This window comes from Chiloscyllium plagiosum, chromosome 6, assembly GCF_004010195.1.
Source record: "Chiloscyllium plagiosum isolate BGI_BamShark_2017 chromosome 6, ASM401019v2, whole genome shotgun sequence".
NCBI classification, from domain to species: Eukaryota; Metazoa; Chordata; class Chondrichthyes; order Orectolobiformes; family Hemiscylliidae; genus Chiloscyllium; species Chiloscyllium plagiosum.
Window position 1 is genome coordinate 1,244,157 of NC_057715.1, and position 17,518 is coordinate 1,261,674.

The following is a 17,518-nucleotide window of genomic DNA, read 5'->3' on the forward strand; positions in this document are numbered from 1 at the left end:
TAATGTTTCTGCTTTTATTGTAGTGTGTGTGAAACATATACATTTATTTCCCAAGTCTGAAGCAAGATAGATTATGAGATCATATAGTGCATGAATATTGATACCTTATTTGATTTCATATCTGGTACCTAGAGCAAACAACAGATACTTCACTAGTGGCAGAGTAAAATCAAACAGCAAGATGATTTGACACAAGTTTCGTGGAAAATACCTTGAAACTAACAGCATGTAACCCTCTCAGAAAAAAAAGACAACTAAACTTGCAAAAGAGTGTGAACAAGGAGAAAATATTTTAAAAAGGCAAAATGAAAATGTGAAGCATGATTTCATTTTTGGCTATTGTACATCAAAATTAACCTAGGAAATAGTATGCTTGTATTTTAGATATAAACAGTGCTTTCTTTTAGAAGACTGTTGAATTTTCATTATCATTTTAGATTTTTGAAGAGTAGAATGGGTAAAGTTTGCCAAACAAAACTCAGTTGCATTGGTTTCCTTGAATGTTCTTGGTAAGTTTCCACTTCATCCTAATTATAAATTGCTTTACAAATAAAAATGTAAAGCATGCTTTACTTACTTGGCATTGTCCTCTGTTACTGCCTGAATATAGAAATATCGAGCTGGAAGAACTATGTTTGCCTCCAATCCAGGTCCCCAAACTAAACTTCGCCTTTGACTTACTGTGAGTGCACTTTCAACTGCTAAGTTCGTTATTGCAATAAAAAAGAAAGTACCAAGTAACCAATTTTCTGACATAGTTAAAATAAGTTATCTTATAGATTAGAAAACAAGTCGACATTAGTTGACCAGGCTTGGGGTTTAGTTTACGAATGCAGACTGAGAACGGTAACCCTTCACATTCAATTAACATTTGTTCATTTTGACCAGACTTGAAACGACGTTAGATCTCGGAGATGTGGCTATGACTTTAATCAGCATCATTTTGAAATCTAACTTAGGGGAATACCCAAAGAAGGGAGATTTAACTCCAGAGGAGACACAGCGAACCCATCCCCCACAGAGAGAGAGAGAGAGAGAGTGTCGCGCAGTGACGGAGAAACCCTACGACAATTCTAGAACAGCGCGTGCGCGGAGATGCGATGCTCACTGGGAAGCGTAGTCTTTCTTCCTTTGGCGGTAGCGCCTGCGCAAAGGCACGATGCTCACTGGGAAGCGTAGTCTTTCTTCCATTGGCGGCAGCGCCTGCGCAAAGGCGCGATGCTCACTGGGAAGTGTAGTCTTTCTTCTTTTGGCGGCAGCGCGTGCGCAAAGGCGCGATACTCACTGGGAAGCGTAGTCTTTCTTCCTTTGGCGGCAGCGCATGCGCAAAGGCGCCATGCTCATTGGGAAGTGTAGTCTTTCTTCTTTTGGCGGCAGCGCGTGCGCAAAGGCGCGATACTCATTGGGAAGTGTAGTCTTTCTTCCTTTGGCGGCAGCGCATGCGCAAAGGCGCCATGCTCATTGGGAAGTGTAGTCTTTCTTCCTTTGGCGGCAGCGCGTGCGCACGAAGGTAGTTTTAATTGAAAAGAAGCGGCTGCCCCAGTGTCCCCATTATGGGGGTGACTTTAACGCTCTGAGGATTCAATCCGTTATAATTGAGAGACAGTAGTATCCCTCCCAGCCCGCCGTCTGTCTGGGGGAAGCGGCCGGCGAGTGTGGGCCCTGAGTGTAAGGCCCAGGCCCTCGGCGGGAGCGGGCACAACCGGCGGCCACTGCCGCCCCCTCAGCCGGTTTAAAGCAGCGGCCTCGGCGGAGTGTGTCCGGCACCTTGGAGCTGTGCTCCCTCTCGGCAATGAACGCTGTGTCTTATTCCCGGGGACCGGCACTAACTGGCCTGGCCGGGCCGGGCCTGTGCTGACAGGATGGAGCTGAGCCAAGCCGCTTGGCATCAGGTAACCTTCATTTTACAGCCTCCAGTCCCGTCCCCTCCGCGTCGCCGCCTGGAATGTCTCTGAAACTGCGGCGGCTGCACATCTCCGCCGAAAATACAGATTACTGGAGATACTCGGCAGGTCCGCCAGCACCTGAGGAAAAACAAGAGCCAACGTTTCGGGTCCAGTAGCTGACCCTTCATGAACTGGGAAGTCTGTTCTCTTCATGTCTCTCCCTTGGTTTAACGGTTTGTTTTATCCAGTTAGGGGTTTGGCGGCAATTCTTGTCAAACTGGCTGTCAGTGCGGAGTGAGCACAACAATAACGAATAGCTTTCCTTGATCAGAAGCAGAAAGTGCTGGAGAAACTCGGCAGGTCTGGCAGCATCTGTACAGAGAGAAACAGAGTTAACGTTTCCAAGCCTGTCTTCAGCGCTGAAAATTGTTCTTTGGTTAAATATTATTCTTTTTATTGCTGCGACTCCCAGGTCTAAATCCAGACTGTGTTTCACCTGCCTTTGCTTCAAGTGTGTTATTTCTTTCCACTATAATTTTATTAACAAGATAACTTTCATTTCTGTTCTAATATACAGATTTGTTATAAGTTCAGAAGGATCCGTACTGAAGAGGATTTGAAATGTTCTTTCAGCACAAATGCAATCAGACCTGCTGACTTTCTCCAGCAATTTCTGTTTTTGGTTCAGAATTTAAGTATCTACAATAGTTGTGTTCTATTTTTAGCTTTTCTTTATGGTGCCTTTAAAGTAGTAAAGATCCCACATGTTTCATGTGTTAAAAATCATACAACACAATTGCAATAAATTCTGTGTCTTACACAACCACCTGATGAAGGAGCAGCGCTCTGAAAGCTAATGCTTCCAATTAAACCTGTGGGACTACAACCTGTTGGATTTGGAGGTACCGGTGTTGTTTTTTTTTAAACTTTGTCCACCCCTGTCCAACACCAGCTTTGGTCTTCCATATTTAATTAGAGAAAAGCTCTTGATCAAGCAGAACTTAATGTCCAATAAGTAGTGTGATAAATCACAGACACTGATAGGATGGAGAGCAAGTGAAGTGGTTAAAAGAAGTGATGGTAAGTTAGAACTGAGTATCATCAGCACATGTATCTTGATGTTGTCAAGGGTCAACATGTTGATGTGAAATGAGTGGTCCAACAATAAGTCCTTGGAGAAGTTCCAGCGGTAACAGTATGGGAGTAGGATAAGCAGTCAGGTGCTTTTCTGGCTATGACTATAAAGGAATGGAACTAAGAGAGGGCAGCAGAGGAGAAATGTTGGAAGTCAACTGCCAATGACTGCAGGAAGGGTGGGAAGTACAAATTCCCATGATTACAGTAATAAAGGATGTGATCAAAGACTTTGGCCAGGGTTGTTCCAGTGTTACAGCAGTGCTGAAAACTTGATTAGAAGGTTTCTAACATTTAAGTTGTGGGTTCAAAACTAAAATGGGCAATGTCATTTTAAAACCAGCCTCTGCTTTAAGATTGAAAACAGATTAAACTGTTGCTTTCAGAATCTAACCATTGATGCCGCATGCTAAAAGCCAAATGGGAGAAGTCTGAAAGTAGCAGGTCAGGCAGGAGCTGTTTTACAGAAATATGGATTCAACATTTCCGAATGTAAGCTTTCATGACATTCTGAAAAGTTGGATCCATATTTCTGTATGGATGTTGTCTGACCTGCTGAGTATTTCCAGATTTTGTCTTTAGTTCAGATTTGCAACATGTGCAGCATTTTAGAAAAAAAGCATTGCAACCTGGAATGTACTTTGTTTTTCCAAGGTAATTTGATAAGGTAATTTTTTCTGGAGATGACACATTGATCATCCTGGCTGAGAACTATTTTTTGATTTTAACCAGACAATTTTCAAACAAGTGTCTGACGTTTCTGAAGAGTGATTGATTAACTTCCAAACTTTCCAGCAGATTCAAATGGGAGTAAATAATTGCTCCATTTCTAAAGAATAGGTTCATTGTAAAATTTACGAGTTTGGGCAATTTTTGCCTGAAATTAACCAAAGTCGATCAATAATGCTGTCACTTTATTGATTTGAACAGGATGCAGTTAGGTTCATAGTCATGAGATATTAGAATGATATGTTCATTTTAATGAATGCTTTTTTACAATGTTTCTATAGAATTTGTGCTATTGATATATGTATTGTATATTGATTTTGCATTTATTGTATTCTAAACTATTTCTTATCCATTCTATTTTCTTTTGGATTCAATTCCTGTGGAAGCATGAATAACTTGGAATGAAATGCATGAGTTGTTAAAACAAATACTGAGTCGATTACAATTACTTGAGGAAGGCCACTTCAGTCTACCAAAGACAAGATACCTAAAAGCATCATTCAATGCCCAACTCTGTGGAACATCAGCCACCAAAGCCCACTGGAAAAATAAAAAGTATCAATGTAATTGATGAGCTTGCTGCTGGTGATTCACCAGGAACGTCTAATTCAAATCTTTTCTCCTGTTATGGTACTCCCTCTTTCAGCCGAAATTCCAGTGCAACAGGACATGGCCCGTGGATGTTTCCCGTGGTTAGGGCGCGGGAAGTGTTTTACAATGTCTGCTCGGATTATGGCTTGCTGAGTAAGGCAAGCATTATTGCCAATACACCATGTACTTCGGGTGATCCTACTCCAGTAAGAGATGGAACTTCTTCAACTGATTGTCCAGCACATCATTCCAGTTATGTTGACATTGACGTTGATGCTCCGGATGTAACCCATAGAGGTAATGCAAAGTTGGGTGCTATGCCTGTCAGCCATGTGAAACAGCCGCTTGCTTGGGAGATAGATACATCAGATTTTACTATAATAACAAAAACAATGAAAAGTAGAGCAGGTGAGAAAACCCCACCAACAGTAAATTACTAATTTATTGTTAATTTAATTCTTAACTAAAGATAAAATGTTGCAATGCAGCTATTTCTAATCCGGAAATATTTCTTTAAATCTTTATTTGAAGAATATCTGCCTTCATTCTTATAATATTCTTTGACTTTTATGTTGATATCAATCAGTCATACTATCATATTTTCCATGTAAAGAATCTTTGTTTTATGCTTACTTTTTACACTAATTGAGAGATTTTGTTTGAATTTGTCCACCTGACTGTAATTGCCAACTTTGTTAACTTAAGATTGTTACCTTCTTTTTCAGATCATGATTACATTTTTGACCAAATTGTGATCTCTTTTTTTTTATATATATATATATATATATTTGAAAAGTCAAGTACTAGACAGTGACATGAAATTGGTCCTGCTCTCACTGTGTTTAATTTCTAAATAGCACATAAGAAAGTGTTACCTTTTGTTATGAATGCATTTCAATAATATCCCTTTACTCAATCCACCATGTGCTCATTTTTTACCAAGTCACTTGAGTGCATAGGCATCCTTTTGACATTATAAATAAATTAAAGCTGTTTTTCTATCTTTTCCTATCCCCCATAATGATCTTGTACTAATTTAAGTAATTAAACTGTTATTGTGCAGATACACAGGAAATGTAAGTTCTCAGATTACATTTCACTTTTTAGAATTAAAGCAGTCAACATCAATAATTGAATAGATGTTTAAAATGGTTGAGGACTATTTCACAATACTTCATTAGGGAGAGGAATACTAATACAAAAGACTTGATTTCACTCAGCTCTACTCCCCTCTAATTGCTATTACTGAAATTTCAGTAAACCTCAACCTTCATGTCAAAAGGCCAGATTGTTAACATGAGATTAACTGAACAATAAATAAATAAAAACTCAGATCTGGCAGCAACTGTGAAAAGTGAAACTGCGCTAAGGTACAGAATTGCCCTTTTAGAAGGGCAAGTCGCAGAATTCAATTAGGGTGCAAAACAAATTTTAAAAATCAGTTTTCCAATAGCAGATTAGAGTTGTGATTATTGAACTCTTGCAAGTGTTCAGGCAAGTCATGTTAGGATGCCATGTACACTTATTAATACCAACCCACTAGAATTAGGTTTGCAAGGGGCAATCTTCTTGGCCATACACAGGAGATGGTGTGTTCACAAGCTGTACTATATATGTGAGCCTGGTGAGGTAAACTACTTCCTCCGAGCTCCAGTGAGCACAAACTGGCTCCTTTTCAAAGAAAACTGTGTATCTTTACATTAAGTTTTTGTGCAAAGTGTGAAGCCTGACCAAGTCAACAAACTTACAAGAAATCCTTATGTATATTCTTGTCTTTTGTTTTTAAATGTTGACTGTGAAAGATCTTTAAAAGCCTGATTGAGCCTGTCTAAGTTGGACAGCCACAGTAATTGAAGGCCAAGGCTGGACATACAGACCTGGGGATTGAAGTAGGATCAAGTGAAGAGTAGCATCGTTGAAAGGATTAGTAGACATGGGAGATTGAAGAGAACACAGGACGCTGGAGACTACTTTTTGTGGGGTTATTGTAGTGGAGAGGGGTAGAAAGTGATTGTCTCCTACATTGGCTTGCAGAGGATATACAGTACAAATGGATAGTTCCTGGAACCTGCAAACAAACCTAACAGGGAATTTGAACACCAATTGAAAATATTAGTGTGTAAGCATTTAGTTGTGATCATATTGCAGAGTACAGATGCACAAGGTCTAAATTCTTAAAGCTAATACCAACCATGGCCCATGACCCATGTATTTAATTGCATGTGTATTTCTTTATTTAAGGAATGATGTAAATGTGATGGGGGCGGTTCAGAGGTGGTTCTAAGATTGATATCTGGACTGTCTTAAAACTCAACAGACTGGCCATGTTTCCATTGGAGGTTAGAGTGTGGGGTGACAATTGAAATATGTAGTATCCTGAATGGTCTCAACAAGATAGATGTGAAGAGGATTTTTTTTTCTTCTTGAGTGAATCCAGAACTAGGGGACACTGGCCTAAAAAGGCGAACTGAATTTTAAAACGGTTGAGTGGATTTTATTCCCATCTGAGGTTTGTGCAACTTTGAACTATCTCTCTGCGGGAGTAACTGAATATTTTTACAGTGTACTAATTAGATTCTTGTTTGGCAAGGGAGTCCAAGGTTACTGGAGTTTTTAGGGGAATGTGGAATTTGAAACACCAACAGATCAGCCAGTATTTTCTTCAGTGGTGGAACAGGGCCAAGGGACTGAATGACCTATTTCTGCTCCTGGATTGTACTTTCATATGCTTAATTATTCGAAAAGGCCACTTTGTAAGATAAGATTACATGTTTAAAATTTACTATCTGATTGGTTTGCTCTTTTTTTTTATTCTCCTATGTGTTTATTAAGAGTCATTGATTAATAGTTTCACAGCACAATAGAGGCCATGTGTCTGTGCTAGTTATTAAACACCAAGCTACTGTAATCCCATTTTCCAGCACTTGGCCTGTAACCTTGTGTGCTAAGGCATATCAAGTATTCATCTACATGCTACTAAAATGTTTTTGAGGTTTCTCCTTTCCATCAGTGAGTTCGAGATATCTGCCACTCTCTGCGTGAAAATATTTTTCTTTAGATTCCTTCTAAACCTCCAGCCCCCTGGTTATTCACTCCTCATAACTTTATGTACCTCAATCAGGTTCTACCCCTCATTCTTTCATCCTCGAAGGAAAGCCACTCCAGCCTATAAAGTCTCTTTCCACAGCAGAAATGCTGCAACACATACTATTTCACCTGTAGCCTAAGTGACATTTTATATCATCTCCTTGCTGTTGTATTCAATGCCTGGACTAAAGTATCCCATATGCCTTAACCGCCTATCTTCCTGCCCTGTCTTTAGGGATCTATAGACATACACACTAAAGTCCCTCTCAATCCTGTGTACTTCCAGCTGCCTTACTGTTCGTTTATTCCCTTACCTTGTTAGTCCTCCCAAAATGCATGATCTTCTATTTTTCAGGATTGAATTCCATTTGTCACTGTTCTCCCTATCATCCTGTAGTTTAAGGTTTTCCAAAATTACCAATTTTTGTACCATCTACAAATTAACTGATCATACCTTCGACCTTCACGTCTAGATCAATAATGTAAATTAGAACCAGCAAGGGACCCCAGCACCAGAACCTGTATGGTTTGTCCATTGGACACAGGCTTTCAACCATTAAAACATACTTCCTGCCACCAAGTCAATTTTGAATCCAGTGTTGAATTGCCCTGGATCTCATCATACCTTGTCAAAAGCCTCCCTGAAGTCGATGATGATTACATGCACTACACTAGCCACTAGGGCACTACCCTCATCCACACACCTAGTCGCTACCTGACAAAACTGACATGATCTCCCCCTAACGAAACAATGCTATCCTTGATTAATCATTGCCCCACCATGCTGAAATTAATCAGCTCCCTCAGTTTTTTCCAATATTTTCGCCACCACTGACATTAGACACGCTGGCCTGTAGCTTCCTGGTTTATCACTAACATTGGTTGTTTTTAGTGTCCTGGAATCTCCTGTACCTAGAGAGGATTTAAAAATTAATGTCAGAGCCCAAATGAGCCTGAGCTACATCTCATTTGGGTTTTGGGATCTATCCACTCCCAAAGCTGCCAGTCCCTCTCCCTTCTCAAAGTTAATTTGTTCAAGTATATCACAGTACCTTTCCTGATTTTAACACCTACTTGTCCTTCTCTGATGAATACAGATGTAATACAGATGTAAAACCTCCGCTACATTGTCCAGCTCTGCACACATACTGCCACTTGGTCCCTAATAGGCCCACTCTTCCCTGGTTACCCTTTTGCTCTGAACATACTTTTTCTGATTCTACCCACATAGCCTCATGCAATCTTAATTCCATGGCAATCCCTGTTCCATTAATCCTAAAGCAAGATTTAACTTTTTGTCTTTGCAGGTAGCTTAAAGAAACAAGCTGCAAAAAAGATGAAACCATTGGAAAACCATAACAAAAAATACAATGATTCCTCTCTGTATACAGTTCTGGAAGAAATGAAACAACGCAAAGTTTTAGATCTTAGGAGATGGTCAGTATTATATCACTTTTACCAGAAATGTGTTTTACTGAATCTTCAGTAACCATAATTTGAGTAGTAACTGGGCACTGCATATGTGTATGTGTGTGTGTCTATATAATGAAGATTGTGGTGCTGGAAAAGCACAGCCGGTCAGGGAGTGTCTGAGGAGCAGGATAAGCTCTTCCTCAGGAATGAGGGGGTGGTCCAGTCGAGTACTCATTCAATTGGCTGAACTGGTCCTCATCCTCGATGATTTCTCCTTCGAATCCTCCCACTTTCCCCAGACCAAATGGGTAGCCATGAGTACCTGCATGGGCCACAGCCATGCTTGTCTTTTTATCGGTTATGTGAAACAGTCCACCTTCTGTAGTTACACCGCCACCATTCCCCACCTTTTCCTCTGCTACATCGATGACTGTATCGTGCCACGTCATGCTCCCAAGAGGAGGTTGAACAGTTCATCAACTTCATAAACACATTCCACCCTGACCTCAAATTCACCTGGACCATCTCGGACACCTCCCTCCCCTTCCTGGACCTCTCTACTTTTGTTTCCAGCAACCGTCTCAACACTGACATCTACTTCAAACCCACTGACTCCCACAGCTACCTGGACTCCTCCCACACTGCCTCCTGTAAAAATGCTATCTCTTATTCCCAGTTCCTCCTCCGCATCCACCAATTCCACCATTTGAACCTCCCAGATGGTGGCCTCCTTCAAAGACTGCAAAGACTCCCCTCCCACATGGTTGATGACGCCCTACAGTGCATCTCCTCCACTTCCTGCACCTCCACCCACGAACTCCACCCCTCCCTCCAACCCCAGTCCTTACCTTCCAACCCACCAACCTCTGGGTACAATACATCATCCTCCATCATTTTTGTCACCTACAAACTGACCCCACCATCAGGGATATATTCCCCTCCCCACTCTATCTGCATTCCACAGAGACCATACCCTCCACGACTCCCTTTTTAGGTCCACGCCACACATCCCCACCCCTCCCGACACCATCACCACGCCAACCCACCTGAACTCTCAACACCTTCCCCTGCTACCACAAGTGCAAAACCTATGCCACCTCCCCCTCACCTTCGTCCAAGGCCTCAAATGATCCTTCCACATCCAACAGAGATTTATCTGTACTTGATGTGTGTCATCTGCTGTGTCCATTGATCTTGATGTGGTCTCCTCGACATTGTGGAGACACCGCCCTCTTGAATTGTCCTGCCTATCTACTTTCCAATCTATCCACTCCATCCAGCCCACCTCCCTCCCATTTATCCCTCAGCCTTCTTGGCCCACCTCCTCATTCCTGATGAAGAGCTTGTGCTTGAACTGTCGACTCTCCGGCTCCTCTGCTGCCTGACCTGTGCTTTTCCAGCACCACACTCTTTTATTCTGATCGCCAGCATCTGCAGTCCCCACTTTCTCTGCATGTGTGATATATATATGACACAAATACACATCAGATATATTTATCTAAAATCCTTGTAGTCTTGGGCCATTTCACAAATTTGAAGGCAATATATAAAAGTTATAAACTTCAAATGGATGGCGTTTCTTTCCTTTTTCAGTATATAGTGATAATTGTAATAGGTCTGCGTATCCCGTGGGCATCAGTTAAAGGAAATATGTTGTATTTTCTTCTTTTCATTATAATAGCATTTCCTCTGAAATGTTTGTAATAATAATAGATTAGTGTGTTCAATTGAATATTCCTGTTCTGTTTAGGGTTTTTTGTTGGTTCAGATTTGGGAAAACTAATTGCATTTTTCTGTTTACTGTATCTCCAGCTGGTCTTAACCTTATCAACTTGGCAGGAGAAAACAAACAGCCAAAATTTAAAGATTCAGGAAAGGATTCAAAAGACATAGAAATTATAGGCCAGTAAAGCACAAGGGAGTTTGGCATGGGTGGTTGATATCTATTTTAATGCACGAAGTCTAATGAACAAGTCAGATGAGTTGAGGGCACAAAGTAAAATGGGGGGATATGATGTAATTGCTGTCTCTGAAACATGGGTGAGTGTGTGGCAGGATTAGAAGCTCAATATTCCAGGATATAGGGTCTTCAGGTGAGACTGGAAATGAGGTAAAAGAGGAGGGGTGTTATCATATTGAACAGGAAATTAATTACAGCAGTAATCTCAAAACTGAAATGAAGCCTTGTGGGTAGAACTTTATATAAAAAAAAGACAAAAAGGAGTAATCATGTTGCTGGGAATGTACTGGAGGCCCCCTAACAGTCCAGGAGAAATAGAAGAGCAGATATATAGGCAATTTTCAGAAGTCTAAAAGTAATAGGGTGGTTAGATTAAGCAACTTTAACTTCCTCCACATTAACTGAGGTAGTCATACTGTGAAAGGTTTAGTGGAAGCAGAAGTTTTAAAATTCATCCAGAAAAGCTTTTAAGCCATAATCTAAAGGCTCTACAAGAGTGGGAGCAGTCCTTGACTTGATTTTAAGTATTGAAGCCAGACAAGTGGTTGAATTATCAGTGGGGGACCATTTTGCAGACAGCAATGATAACACTGTTAGATTCGATATCCTTATGAAAAAGGACCAGGATGGGCCTGAAATCTAAGCTCTAAACTGGAAAAGGCCAATTTTTAATAAGAGCAGGTATGATTTGGCCTGATCAAAAATGTGGTATTTAAGGAAGCGAGCATGGTGTAGGATGACGAGAAAGATGTTTTATCTCGCTAATACTGTGGTCTCTGAAGACACGTTGCCAATGGTGGGGTAAAGGAAAAAGGATTCGAGTCAGAAAAACTGAGTTGATGGGTACAGTTTGTTGGTATGCTATGCAAGCAATACTTCATGAAATATGAGGGTGCAAGAAACTACTTTGACTTGTTTTCCTCCCCTTCTAACCCACATGACTTTATCACAAACTGTTGATCGTTAACCTTGCCCAGGTGAGAAACATTTGTTCGTATATATCTCTATTCCGAACGCATCCTTGCACTTGTATTTGAACACAACATTAACATAATTTCCCCCATTACATCATCTAAAATTAAAGCCTCCAGGATAGTGTTAATAGAAATGGAAAAGGATGGATTGATCCATAATTTTACTCTTTCCTGTTTCAGGTATTGCATCAGTCGTCCACAGTATAAGACTTCATGTGGAATTTCCTCTTTAGTTTCATGCTGGAATTATTTATTTAGTACATGTGGAACAGGAAGGTATCGCTACTCTTTTTTTTCATATGCAGAGTATCAGTATCAACACTTGATTTTGTTCTGCTTGTTTTATATATAGCTTTCAGTGACTGGCATTTTCAGAGAATATTGACACACAGCATTTCTTGTACTAGAATAATATTTTCTTCTGTGGTACAATGAATACTAAGACCTTTTTAATGTTCTTTTTATCTGGTACATTATAGAAAGTGGAACTTGCACCAAGTGATTGGTACAATGGGGAGCTGTATCATGTAATAATGAGACATAAGTTCAGAGCTACTATTTGTGAACTGTAAGATTTCTGAAAAATCAGGTACAATTACAACATTTAAAATGTCTGGATGAGTACATGAATAAGAAGGATTTAGAGGGGTATGGCCAATTGCTGGCAAATGGGATGAAATCAGTTTAGGATTGTTGGTTGGCATGGACAAGTTGGACCAAAGATCTATTTCCAAGCTGCATGTCTCTGACTCTAATACATCTATAGATGTTGAAAATCTGATTCCATAAATGAAATATTGGAAATATTCATTGGATCAGATAGCATCTGTGGAGGGAAAGTAGTGATAACATTTAGGAACAGTAGTATTTCATCAGAACTGATGAATGCTATAGATTAACAATGACAAGCACGTTTATATAGTGTCTTTAAATAGCAGAATGTCTTGAGCTGCTTAATGATGGTCATATCACTGTGTTAAACAAGAAACTATCATGACAGATGCTTAGACATGATGTAGGTTTCAAAGAGCATCTGAAAAGGAGGGCAGCCTGGTTTAAGGAATGAACTTCAGAGGTATAGGCCAGAATGGAGGAACATTGAGATCTCATTTGTTTGTCAGACTGGAGGCCACTGTCTGTGAAGTGTTTGCAGGCCAAGGAGGCATTTTAAAATGAAGTCATTGTTGGGCTAGGAACTAGTATAAATGAACAAGTGTGGGGCGATGGGTCACAAATCTTGTTGAGAGCTAAGGTTCAGGCAACAACAGTTTGAATGTGCACCTTTATACAGGGTAGAGATATAGAGACAGACCAGGAGAGCATTGGAATAGTCAGTGCTAGAGTAACCACAGATATGGATGAATCGTTTCAGCAGCAGCAACTGATCAAAGGTAGGATGGAGTGAGTGATATTATGGAAATGTCTTCATAGTCTTGGTGATGGAGCAAAAATGTGGTTTGAAGCACATTTTGACCACACAAAGACTGTGAACAGTCTGACTCAGCTTAAAACAGTAGCTAGGGGAGTGAATAGTGGCTAGGCAATAAAATATGTTGTGGAATCCAAAGGCAGCAACTTCAATTAATCCACAGTAAGGGGAAATTTACATTTGATATTGAATGTCGAAAATGCATTGTGACAAGTGAGACATTAAAAGTAGCCAAAAGAAGCAATGGTGCAGAAGAGGTGATTGTCATCAGTTTAAAGGGAGGAACAATTCAGGAAAAAGGGCGTGGAAGGAAAAATAGCCTGGGATTAAGTAGAAGGTGGGGGTAATTTATTCCTTTTGATAAAGGAATAGCCAAGGAAGTGAGGAAAATATAGTAAAATAGCCAGTGTTGTATGTGATCTTTTAAATAGATTTTAATAAAATCACAATTTGTCACATTGGAATATATAAGTTGAAAGTAAAAATTAACCAGAGAGGCATACATTTTCAAAGGGTAGATTAACAGGATTCATCCTAATGATCCTCTTATGAGAATAGCACAAGCTAAATCCAACAACATTCTTAATTTGTATTGCTATTTAAGTAGAAATAAAATCTGCTTTGCTTAGATTTAAAAACACCATGTTCTAAAAAGATAGACAATTGTGATCTTTTGGGCAAGATGTCGCTGTTTGTGATAATATAAAGTTGTACTGTGATGTTTTCCACAGTCTTCCACCAATTACCCAGGAGGAAGCATTGCATATCTTGGGTTTCCAGCAACCTTTTGAAGATATCAGATTCGGGCCCTTTACAGGAAATGCAACACTAATGAGGTAAGTCATTGTAAGTGAATCAAAGCTTTAATTAATTAGAATTGTAGGGAAAAAAAATTACAATTTACTCGATGATGCACACACACATTTTTGTCATTATGACTTCAGTACTGTCTGCACTCCCTGCCATCAGCCATACCACCGTTCTGTTCTTTATGACATTTCCTGCTAGCAAAGTAATTTTGCTTCTTGAAAGGTGAGCAAGCTATCATACTTTATAATATTTTATAGCACATTCACAAAATGTGTTAATTTTAATTTATAATTTTAAGAGCAAGTCAAGTTTACGGATGTTTACACTACTCGTATTATACATTATTCCAATGTATTTTCTCAGTTTTTCCATCCTGATGGCTATTTGTTCATTATTCACATATGTCAACTTGAAAGGATGGTCATTACCTTTTTTCAACAATAGGAAATATGAGACATTTGTTCTTAACTGATAAGTCTAAAACCTCAAGTGAATATTGCATTGGGACTTAGGCCATTAAATATTGATGCTTCAATTCAGAGAATCCCCACAGTGTGGAAATAGGCCATTTGGCCCAACAAGTCCACACCAATCCTCCAAAGATTAACCCACCCAGACCCATTCCCCTACTCTATTATTCTACAGTTACCCCTAACTAATGCACCTAACCTACGCATCCCTGAACACTTCGGACACTTTAGCATACCCAATTCACCTAACCTGCACATCTTTGGACTGTGGGAGGAAAACAGAGCACCCAGAGGAAACCCATGCAGACAAGGAGAGAATGTGCAAACACCTCATAGACAGTGGCCAGAGGCTGGAATCGAACCCAGGTCTCTGGTGCTGTGAGGCAGCAGTGCTAACCACCGAGCCACCATTCCATCTTATTGTTCTCCTAACCTTTATATTTCATATTTCTTTAAGTGTAAAAATTTTTAAAGTGTTGTAACATTTTTGTAGTAGATGTAAACTACACAAAACGCTTTTTTCGAGGATGGGGATAAACTGTTGGTGAATTCATGTCTTTCAAGCTTGTCAAATAAATTGAAGCAGCAGCTAAAACTGTCTGATGTTGGCTGTCTGATTTCTTGATGGTTAAGAATAACAATGCTGGAAAATAATTAAAGAGATGAGGGACATGAAATTCAACGGCAAAGTTATGATTATAGTTTATTTGGATCCTAACAGCCATAAATTTAAAATATAAATATATATACTTTTGTGTGTAAAAGAGACAAAGTATATAGTTTAGTTTTAGAATGATGATCAAGTTGTGATTTATTTTTGTTTTTCTTCCCAATTATCCTTCTTGCTGCGAAGCTTCAGATGTCCCCAGGCACTGACCCACTTAGGCATTATTGCTATGTGAACCTTTGTAGAAATTTAAGTAACTGAAGGAGTAAAATAGTTCTGCCTGACGTGTGCAAACTGGTATTTCCACCAGAGTTGCTGAACAATGATAAGAAACCGGATACTTGTCTCTCGGTGAGAGAAGATCACTAGCAATGTTAGGAAGTTATTATGTTCAATTGAAGTGCACCTGTCATCATGGGTCATATACCTCCTGTGCTGTAATGTTGGATGATTCTTTCTCAACTGAAATCACTTCACAGCATAGACTGTGACTATAATAAGGTCACTAATTTAAAACAATGATACTGTGAGAATTTTATATCTAATGTGATTTTGCTGTAGGCAATATTTTTAAATTTTGACTTAAAGTTATTGAGACGAAAAGCATGGTCCAACCCGTTCATGCCAACCAGATATCATAAATTAAACCAATCCCATTTGCCAGCACTTGGCCCACATCCTTCTCAACCCTTCCTATTCATATACCCATCCAGATGCCTTTTTAAATGTTGTAATTGTACCAGCCTCCACCCAACTCCCCGGCAACTCTTTCCATACACGCACCACCTTCTGCGTGAAAATGTTGGCCCTTAGGTCCCTTTTTTAAATCTATCCCTCTCACCTTAAACCTATGCCCTCTAGTTCTGGACTCCCCCACCCCAGGGAAAAGACCTTGTCTATTTACCCTATCCATGCCCCTCATGATTTTATAAACCTCTAGAAGGTCACCTCTCAGCCTCCCCAATAGCTCAAACCTTCCAACCTTGTAAATTTTTCTGAACTATTTCAAGTTTCACAATATCCATCCGATAGGAGGGAGACCAGAATTGCATATGCTATTCCAAACGTTGCCTTAACAATGTCCTGTACAGCCACAACATGACCTCCCAACTCCTACACTTGATGCCCTGGCCAGTAAAGGAAAGCATTCCAAATGCTACCTTCACTATCCTATCTTCCTGCAACTCCATTTCCAGGCGCTATGAACCTGCACCCCAAGATCTTTGTTCAGCAACACTCATTGAGAATGTTGGTCGTTTTTCTAAGTCCAAGTATTCAACTTATTCAACAAGTATTCAGCTAGCTCTCCCCTCATCCCTATTTAATTGGTATGGCAATTCGCTCTATCAGTTTCTTGGCATGTGTTTTCAAAATTAAAATAGAATTCATTTAGTTGTATAACTAATTATTTCCCAGAGAAGTTTTTGTTATCTGATTATTAATTGACATACCTCATTACACAAGAAGGGTGGTGGCAGCTGCCTGTCTCCCGAGAGAGTTTGCGTATTTGTGGGTAGAAGAAAACTCCCACCAATCATCTTGTCTTTGGTTCAAAGGGCTGAATGGTTTTTGTGATAGACAACTAACCACAATTGAATTTAAAGAAGCAGCTTTGTTTGAACAAGATGGAGTTTATTACATGAGCTACTAGTTATAAGTCACATTAGTTTTAGAAAGGCTGTCTAGCAAACTATGAAGAGACCAGTGCATACAAGTTTACCGTTCCTGAGATCTTAAGACGTTCTGCCTTATTCCCACACAAGCCAATATTACATCGACAAATTGATGGAGCTTAATGTAGTATCCAACATAGAGTCATAGAGATGTACAGCATGGAAACAAACCCTTCGGTCCAACCCGTCCATGCCGGCCAGATATCCGAACCCAATCTAGTCCCAACTGCCAGCACCCGGCCCATATCCCTCCAAACCTTTCTTGTTCATATACCCATCCAAATGTCTCTTAAATGTTGCAATTGTACCAACTTCCACCACATCCTCTGGCAGCTCATTCCATACACGTACCACCCTCTGTGTGAAAAGTTGCCCCTTAGGTCTCTTTTATATCTTTCCCCTCTCACCCTAAACCTATGCCCGCTAGTTCTGGACTTCCCGACCCCAGGGAAAAGACTTTGTCTATTTACCCTATCCATGCCCCTCATAATTTTGTAAACCTTTATAAGGTCAACCCTCAGCCTCCGACGCTCCTGGGAAAACAACCCCAGCCTGTTCAGCCTCTCCCTGTAGCTCAGATCCTCCAACCCTGGCAACATCCTTGCAAATCGTTTCTGAACCCTTTCAAGTTTCACAACGTCTTTCCGATAGGAAGGAGACCAGAATTGCACGCAATATTCCAACAGTGGCCTAAC

At 40.1% G+C, this 17,518-nt stretch overlaps 2 protein-coding genes across 6 annotated transcripts in view; one reads left to right on the forward strand and one right to left on the reverse strand.

The window, feature by feature from the left end:
• Positions 1-1,449, reverse strand: part of LOC122550426 (protein O-glucosyltransferase 2-like) — a 58,590-nt gene extending 57,141 nt beyond the window's left edge. For 2 of the 5 annotated variants that reach the window (XM_043691139.1, XM_043691144.1), the window contains exon 1: positions 578-1,016. In XM_043691139.1, the coding sequence (XP_043547074.1) occupies positions 578-756 (179 nt within the window). In that variant the 5' untranslated portion in view covers positions 757-1,016. The other 3 variants (XM_043691141.1, XM_043691140.1, XM_043691142.1) reach the window with 3 other exon arrangements.
• Positions 1,450-1,501: 52 nt separating this feature from the next.
• The window catches only part of ercc5 (excision repair cross-complementation group 5), a 111,294-nt gene continuing 95,277 nt past the window's right edge, over positions 1,502-17,518 (forward strand). Inside the window, exons 1-5 of the mRNA XM_043692670.1 lie at positions 1,502-1,892; positions 4,136-4,637; positions 8,735-8,864; positions 11,955-12,050; positions 13,935-14,039. Of these exons, the coding sequence (XP_043548605.1) occupies positions 4,253-4,637; positions 8,735-8,864; positions 11,955-12,050; positions 13,935-14,039 (716 nt within the window). The 5' untranslated portion in view covers positions 1,502-1,892; positions 4,136-4,252. The remainder of the gene's footprint in view (positions 1,893-4,135; positions 4,638-8,734; positions 8,865-11,954; positions 12,051-13,934; positions 14,040-17,518) is intronic.